This window comes from Cariama cristata, unplaced genomic scaffold, assembly GCF_000690535.1.
Source record: "Cariama cristata isolate BGI_N322 unplaced genomic scaffold, ASM69053v1 scaffold3278, whole genome shotgun sequence".
Taxonomy (NCBI): domain Eukaryota; kingdom Metazoa; phylum Chordata; class Aves; order Cariamiformes; family Cariamidae; genus Cariama; species Cariama cristata.
The window spans coordinates 678-9279 of record NW_009629269.1 but is presented as its reverse complement, the minus strand read 5'-3'; the positions used below and the strand labels follow the sequence as shown (position 1 = coordinate 9279).

General features: G+C 57.5%; 1 protein-coding gene across 1 annotated transcript; it reads right to left on the bottom strand.

Annotated features, from left to right (window-relative positions):
• Positions 1-207: 207 nt before the first annotated feature.
• EMILIN3 (elastin microfibril interfacer 3) lies at positions 208-7962 on the bottom strand (the record flags this gene model as incomplete). Its single annotated transcript, XM_009705089.1, has 4 exons — positions 208-2102; positions 2630-2877; positions 5880-6002; positions 7842-7962. Coding segments are annotated over 4 exons (2387 nt in total), but the record flags the coding sequence as incomplete, so codon positions are not given.
• Between the last annotated feature and the right edge of the window lie 640 nt (positions 7963-8602).

Below are 8602 nucleotides of genomic sequence, written 5' to 3'. Positions count from 1 at the left end.
GCGAGTTCCGTAACGGCAGAGTTACAGAAAAGTGGGGCTGACAAGATCTTAAAAAAAAAAAAAAAAAAAAGGTTTGTAGCAGCTTTTAATTTATCTTTTCATTAAAAAAAATTATCCCAAGAACTGTTGTCACATTGGAGCGAGTCTGTGTGATATAAGTTAATCCTGTCCTTCACGGGGAGAAGGAAGAAGGGGGTGGTAGCACGGCTAATGCTGCTTCCCCTCCGCCTGCTCTTCCAAGTGGGCAACCTGCTCCGCCAGCTCAGAGACCTTGGCTTGACAGTCAAGCAGGTTGTCCTTCAGTCCCGTTATTTCCTGAGAATGGGCAGCCAGGGTCCCGTTCATGTGGTCCATATAGTCCCACAGACTGCCCGTGTGTTTCTCCAGTTCATCCCTGATGCCATCCAGGCTTCCCGTGACGGCACCCAGCCTGCCGCAGACGCTCTCCACCCGGGCCACCCGGTCATCAAAGTGAGCAATCTCCTGCTGCAGGTCGTGGGCCACGTTCTTGCAGGAGCTCAGGTCACTGACGATCCTGGCTTTGAGTCGCTCCAAGTCTCCCTTGAGGTTCAGGACACGTCGGTTGCTGAAGAAGAGCTGGGAGCCTTGGTCGTTGACTTTCTCCTGGATGGAGTGGACCTCATCCTCGATCTTCCGCTCGTGCTCATCCAGCGAGGAGTTGATGTGTGTCATGGTGTCCGAGTACTGGGAGACAGAGTCCTTCAGCCCTGTCAGAGACTTGCTCACGGTGTTCAGGTTGATCTTTAGCAAGGTGATCTCCCCTTGCAAAGCCCCCGATGCTTCCTCCTCGATTCGCCGCTGGATCTCCAGTATGGTGGCATTCAGCTTGCGCAGGAGATCGTAATTGCTGTCCATCCGGAGGAGCAGGTCCTGGTTCTTGTTCTGGCAGTCTTCAATCTCTGTCCGGAAGGTCTCGACATCTTTGGAGGCAGAGGTGCAGCCCAGGGAACAAGTGCTCTCCAGCGTGATGAGGCGATTCTGCAACACCTCCAGTGTCTTGTCCGTCCGTTTCCTCATGCTGGCGAGCTCCCCCTCCAGCACTGGCACCACTGCTCCGTCCATTCCCACGGGAGAACTGACATTATTCAGCTCCCCCACGATGGTCATGAACCTGTCCTCCAGCGTCTGCATTTTGTCTTCGAAGGCAGTCCTCATGCCATCCACCTCTGCCACCACCGTGCCTCTCATGCTGTCCTCTACACCAGAGCAGCAGCTCCCCGTTTCTCTCTCTGTAGCATTGAGTCTGGCTTCCAGGTCCTCAAAGCGCCCTTCAAAAAGGTTCCCTAGGGTAACAGTGGAGATTTCTCCATCCAGTCGTGAGTGCAAGTTCTTCTGGGACTCAGAGATGCTGTGAAGGCCTTTCTCAAGGATGTTCATGCGATCGGTGAGGTAGTCCAGGTTGCTGCAGCAGCCTTCCACCACCGTCAGCCCTTGGATCTGAGTCTCCAGCTGGGAGATCTCTTTTTTGATCTCTAGCTCCTTCCCATCCAGCGTCTGCTGCAGCCGCAGGTTGGCAGCTTTCTCCTCCTCGCACTGCTGCCGCACCTCTTGGATCCGGAAATCGCACGTGGTCTGGATCTTCCCCAGCTTCTTCTCGAAGCCATCGAGCAGCTCTCCGCGCAGGTTGCTCAGCCTCGTGTCCACGTACTCCTCCAGCAGGTCGATGGAGGTGAGGGGTGAGGGCCGGGCTGACTCCAGCAGATGCTTGATCTGCCCATCGTGGTCCAGGACCATGCCGCGAACCTCATGAAGCAAATCTGCCTTGGTCTTTAGCACATCGCTCACCTCCGTCACTTTGGTCAGGATCTCCCCCACGGGAGGGTACGTGGCGATGTCGGCTTTGTCCGCCACATCCACCAGGCCATCAGGAATGATGCCAAAGCCAACCGTTGAGTCAGGCGTGCCCGGGCTGTTCATCAGGGAGCCGATCATCTTGGTGGTGTCCTCTTGGATGGCCAGCCGCAGGCGGTCCCCCAGGCCGCTCACCATGGTGTGCAGGCTGTCGTAGGACTGGGACAGGCGCCTCACCTCCTCCTCCAGACGATCCAGGCGGTCCCCAAAAAGGCCGGGCAGCTTCCTGCCTGCACAGGGGAAAAAACAAAGAGGGCACAGTCAGGGCTGGTGCTCCTTTAACTTCCCTCCTTGGCTATCTTCTAGATTTGAGCCCTTTTCCATGCTAATTAACATGAGCTCCTGCCTCCCTGTTACTGCCATTTCAGCAAAATACCAGCCCACCCTTCCTCCTTTCCTCTACATCTCTTCTTAAGCTGATCAGGAAACCTTCTTTCTTCTTGGGATCAAGCCCTCTGCTCCCAAGTTCAGCTCCCGGGGAGCTGTTCATCTTGAGACACACTCTATTGACCCCAAAATTAGTGGAAAAATGCTTTAAAGCAATGAGGAAAGGCAATCTTGAAGAGGCACGTTTTGAAAGAAACTAGATTAAAAAAGCAAGCGATCCTCAAAGCAATCAAAGGTCAGGTCTCTGATCCAAAAGCATGTCACCCACTGAAGGTTTGCCAAATTCATGCCCTGTGCTGGAACAGAAAGAACTGGGAGGTTTGAGAGCGGTGCGGTAACCTGGGGATGTGAAGCAGGAGCGAGATCTCACCATACTGATTCTTCTTTGGTCCTGGAAACAGGTCAGGGTGGCTTTTTGGGTAGGGAGGAAGTCTGGGCATTGGAAACATCTTTTGCCCGGGAGGCATCTTAGGGCTGGGATGTTGGGGCAGAAGGCCGGGTTGGTCGGTCGGGCTGTCATGGCACCCTTCTCCCATGAAGCCTGGGCAGCACCTCCAGGCCAGCTCGGTCACCGTCTTGTATCCAATCTTGTATCTGGGTCTGAAGAAGGTGCGGTACCTTTGCAGGAGAGGGGAGGAAGAGAGAAGACAGTTTAGAGAAGCAACCTCAACGTCAAGCAATAGAGAAGAGCGGGGTCATGGGTCCTGTTGGGTGTGGGCAATCTGGGTACATGGGAAAGCCTGGCTGAGCCCCACAGACCATGACCCACCTCCTCCAAGAGCTCTTGCTACACCATAGCTCAGTGTAGCATGACAGTGCCCATCCAGGGACACATCTCGTTAACCAGCACTCCAAAAACACGTTCCCACCCTCTCCAGGACTGGACCACGAGGTCCAGGTTGACAGCAGATGGTGAGAGAAGAGTTCTCCCCAACAAGTTGGTAACACAACTAGACAAGCCTGAAAAACAGCCTGGGCATCAGGAGGGACTATCTGAGCAGAGCCACTATTTATATAGCTGTAGTTTCTGCAGAGTTTTGTTGTTGTTGTTGTTGTTGTTTTTAACCTGGGACTCCCATTGTTAGTTTAGAAAAGCAGCTGTAAGTGTATTGCTTTGGTCTCTGGCCTGACAGATGATCACTGTGGCAGATGCCACACAATTTGGCAACTTTTGGCCCAGGAGAGCACAAGATAAAATGATGGAAGCGATTCTAAAACCCCTGCAAGCTCAGATCACTTCCAAGAGGGGTCTGGGCTGCTTGTGGGTGTGTGTTGCAATTTGAGTTGACCCAGAGAATTTCCAAATGGCATAAAAAAAATCCTCTTCTGAACTATAAACCTGCCCTGAAACCTGCAGAAGGGTTGAAATACCTTTGGAAAGGTATTTTCTCTATGTGTGGAGGGCATAGTTTGGTGGGAAGCCTAAGTGGCTTGGGCTGGCCTTGCAAGCGAGAGCTTTGGCAGTGGGGGAGCAGAGCCCTGGCGAGGTTTACCGGGGCGATGCCATGCGGTCTGCACAGAGGGATGGCTCCTTACACCTCCTTCGGCCCCCAACTGAGATGCTCTGGGAGGTTTCTCCATCACCAGTTTGAGCACTACAACATTGATTCCCCCCCACACACAGAGCAAACAAGGGTGCGAGCCCACCTCCTTGTCCGTTGGGACACTAACACCCCTCTGCTCTTGCTCTGTGTGGGGTCCTCACCAGCCCAGCGTGGAGGACTCAGCTGCTCCCTACTTTTCCACGGCACTTTCCCGTGAGGCGGCAGGGCTGGGACAGGACCCCACCAGCACCCGTGCTCCCCCCCCAGCCGAGCTGAGCTGCGCAGGGCTGAAGGCAGCGCGTATCTCACCACCTCTGAAACACCAATGCTTTGAACCTGCCTTTTGGAAATTTCCAATCTGAATTCACCAGAGCCTGAAAATCCTGAAGTTTGCTGTTTTGCAACAACACGCACAATCGAGCCCTTGTTCTTCTCCAGCACGCTCAGCCGAAGGTCTCGGAGGAGTCGGCACAACCATCCGTGCCGCACAGAGGGGCTGCATAGGGCACTCGCACGTATCCAGTCGCTCAGGACAGCGCGTGGGGCTGAGCCCCTGTCATCCGTGTCCCTGCCCGGGTCCTCAGTGCCCCCGGCCCAGGCTGCAGCCCCCAGGCAATGCCACTTCCACACGACTCCCACTGCGATACAGCCACCTCCGTACGAACCGCGGGGTAGGAGGAGAAAGCAAACCCAAATCCTCTGTTCTTTGGATCGCTTCAAACTTTTTCAACATCAACAATTTCCCAAAGGCACAGGGCAGTTTCAAAACAAGCTCTTCTTTTTGTTATTCCTCTTCGCAGACACAGCTGAGTTTGTCGTCTTTCCTTCTGTCTTAGTGCGTAGAAACCTGCCTGGCTGTACCACAGCAGGAGATAGCTGCACCCAGCCTCTCTCAGGGGGTAAAACGAGGATGAGGATGGCATCCAGAAGGCAGGGCATCTTCTCTCCATCATGCCAGCCTCTGCAGAGGAGTCTGGAGCCCTTCAGCACCTCTGAACCCTCTGAAGCAAGGGGAAGTATTTTTTGCAGCTGCACAAACATTAGCTGATGGCCCCAGCGCATAGAAAAACCATGTTTCCCTGTTGTGTGGATGCAGCATCGGCTGTGCAGAAAGTTCAGCCGTGGGTTTAGCTGCTTTCAGAAAACACCCTGGCTTTACCCCAGTTTTGGCTGAAGGGCTGAAGGGGCCGAGCACTCGACACTGCGGAGATGGGAGAGGCTTTGGGGATCTCCTCTATGGGTACCAGCAGCTGCAGCATGTCCTGAAGTCCCCAAATGCTGCTAAAGCACTTGTGATGGGAGGAAGGAAAGAACAAGTCAAGGAGTGGGTCCAACAGCCCATCTCTGCCGGGAGGGGCCGCATGCGGAGCCCATGGTGAGTCCGGGGCAGCTTCAGTGCCATGTGTGAGTGCCGCAGGAGGGGTGCCAGGCTCCGACAAAAGCCCCTCTCAGCCTGGTTCTCCTCGGTGCTCAGCTCTGCTGCTCTCAGCGGGCCCGGGGAGGATGCAGGAGAACGGCATTTCTGCATGGAGCAGCATCCCCGGCCGGGCGTTGTGGAAGGTGGCGAAGCACAAAGTCCCAATGTCCACCCTGCCCTGGCTGTGGCTCCAGCTGCGGCACGGCGGGGTGTTTCCCTCCAGCACTGACGAGGTGGCAGAGAGTTTTGAAATACTTTCCTGGGGCAGGATGCCCTGAGCCATCCCTAGCCATGGGCTCTGTTTCCTCCTCCTCTCACTGAGCTGCCATCTTTCTGCTAAATTGCAGGTCTGGGACAAAATGTTTCCCTGCACACAGGCACATGCACGCCTTCAGCTTCCCATGATTTCCTGATTTATTTCTGATGAGGGATTTCTGATTTTTCTCCCTCCTGACAGATCCCATCTTGCTTCCTCCCAGCACCTCTGCCTTGCCATTGACTCCCTCATCCAGGAAAAACCCTTCAGCCCCTTCCAGTGCCCCCTGGAAAGTGGGGGTTCACGGTCAGAAGGGTGGCATGGGAGCTCAGGAGCCCAAGGAGAGCTGCAGCCTGAAGCTGGGAGAGGAAGGGAGCCATGCCCCGGCATCCCCCATACTCACAGCACTTTCCCCGGGCACTTGGGGCCCCAGCTGCACTTGTGGTACTCGGCCTTGACGTAGCTCTCGGCCCCGTCCTGCAGCGTGCACGTCACGTTGCGCTGCACCACGTAGGCACAGTAGCTCCTAGGGGAAAGCACAGCGAGACATCGTCACCCCCTGCCCCAGCAGACAGCAGCACCCCGGTTATTCAGCCGATCCCCAGGCAGGGCTGTCTACTCTGCCTAACCCTGCCCATGAGGTCTTGGGGAGAGGGGCAGGAGCTGGAGGGACACCCCCCCACCCAGTTTGTGCAGGTACTGGGGAGGGGACATCACCCACCCGGGACAGGGACAGCAGTGGGACCGGTGGGAGCGCAGGGAGTGGGGACGGAGCAAAGTCCCCCGGTGCCCAGCCTGTTGCTGGGTGCACAGGCAAGGGGCAGGCAGGCACTCCTGGGCTGGCCAGGCTGGGCGAGCTGGCTCCTGCTCTGGGTGTCCCCAGGTACCCCAGCTGTCACCTGTCCTCACCCAACCAGCTCCGAGAGCCTCCACGGGAGCCAGCCCTGCCAGCTGCCCTCCGGGTGCCACCCCCCAGCAATGAGGACCCTTTTTCTCAGTCTGGGTGTCTCTCCTGTGGGTTAAGGGGGTGCAGCTAAACCCATGCACCCTCAACACAGCTCTGCTCGCCTTGGCTGTGCTGGGCTCTCTGCTCAGCCTCAGGCAGTGCCTGGCCCACAACATCCCTCCAAGCTGGTGACTGCCCTGTCCTCTCCCAGCTGCGGTCACTCCGCAGTTGAGTCCTGCCTGAGAAATCAGTATTGGTGCTGGCAACAGGCTGAGCACCCTCACCTTCTGATTTTTCACCAGCAATTTCACTGTCTGCAACAAACCCTGAGCCCCTCCAGGCACGTCTGTGGTGCTGCTGCGCTGCAGGGGGCCGGGTGCTGAGCGCAGCTGCTGCTGTCACGGCCACGTTGTCACCAGTGCTGGGGTCACCCAGACCCTCAGCCCCAGAGCTGGGCTGTGCTCGGCACAGCATGGCCTGGGTGGCGAAACGGGCTGGGAGGACAAGTGGAACCCACCAGCAACAGCAGTTATGGGAATGGCATCCCAGAAACAGCCCCAGCAGCGTCTGGCAGGGGTGATCTGTCCTCCTGCAGCTCCTGGAGTGCTGCCAGTGCTGAGACCAGCCCAAAAGCCTTTGGACCTTGCTGTGGGTACCGTCACACTCAGACCAAGCATGATGCTACAGTCAGCAGAGGGGGAGGAGATGCAGGCTGGCTGATCTGCAGGGCTGCAGCATCGTGGCTCCCTCCATCATGGAGGCAGGGACACGACCCAGGTCCCAAGCCGGATGGAGGCTGGAAACCTCTTCAGATCTCTTGGACGGGTGGTGGAAGGAGCAGAGCCTCTTCCCTCCCGCCATCGTGCCTGTGGCTGAGTGCCACAGGGTACCAGCCAGCTCCACACACAGCACCTTTCCCAAGCTGAGCAACAAACCCAGGCACTGAGGATGAGGTGGCCTGGAGGAAGGCTGCATGGGAAGGATGCAGGAGTGCTGGTAGGACAGATGGAGGCCAAGGCTGCTCCAGCTGAAGGCAGGTCTGCCAGCAGGAGCAGATGGACTTGGTCCACAGAGGCAGGGACAGCAGGGATGTGCGGTGAGGCAGGGATTAAGGGCACCGGGACGTGGCAGACGGCAGAGCGGGAGGAGAGGAGGACACAGGCACACAGTACAGAGCTGAGGCGGAGGGTCAGCGGGACGGAGCAGATGGGCTGGCGTGAGCTGCAGGTGCAGGGAAGTGTTCAGTGAGGCGGGAGGACCTGGCTCTTCCCACGCAAGCTAGGGTTGCTGTGGCTCGGCTGCGTGGCCACAGGCTGGGAAGCAGCCAGAGCCCCCTGGCATCGCCACTGCATGGCCTGCGGAGAGCAGCCTCGGGGCTGAACAGAGAAACGAGCTGTAGGGCCTCAGCCCAGCTCTCACAGGCCTGGCATGATGGTGGTCCAGATGGTGTTGAGGCTCCTCTGGCAGGTGGAGTCGAGGGAAGGGACTGGGACAGTCACGATGGAGCAGAAGGGTTTGGGGAGAAGGACTGCAGCATCTCCTGTTCAGGGGAGTGAGTGTGCACAAGCGTGTGTGTATGCATGCACAGCGGGGTGGGTGTGCACAGCCCTCCCCAGCCTCCCCGCACTGTCACTCTCTGGGCTCTGGCTCACCCTGAGTGAGGAGAGACAAGCACCGAAGGCAAACAGGCGAGGACAAAGTACATCCCCTACCCATGCCAAGGCCCACCATAAGCCCCCCCCAGTGCCCCCATTCAGAGACCCTGAGCAGTCTCCTCCATCTTCAATAGTCCACGCAGGGCAGGAGCTCCCTCCGTGAAGCAGCAAGGTGCAAGCAAGCTCATCCTCCCTCCGACACCCCTCCTCCCTCCCAGCAGGGACCCCCTGACCCCACACCCCCAGTGCATCTCCCTTATTCCCCCCAGCACCAGCACATCTACCCCAGCCCCTCGCCCAGGGCTCTCTTCGCTCCCCTGGGATGGGCACCACAACTCCCAGCAGCGGCCGGCATTTCCAGCCTGCCCAGACCCCAGCGGCTCTGCCCTGGCGAGAGGCTGCCAGGCTCGGAGCATGTGCAGGGATCCGTGCTGCTCCCCGCTCCTCCAAAAGTGAGTCATTTATCCGTGCACAGGGCCACACGAGAGCGAAGGCCAGCCACTTTTCTTAGCTGGAGGGAAGGGA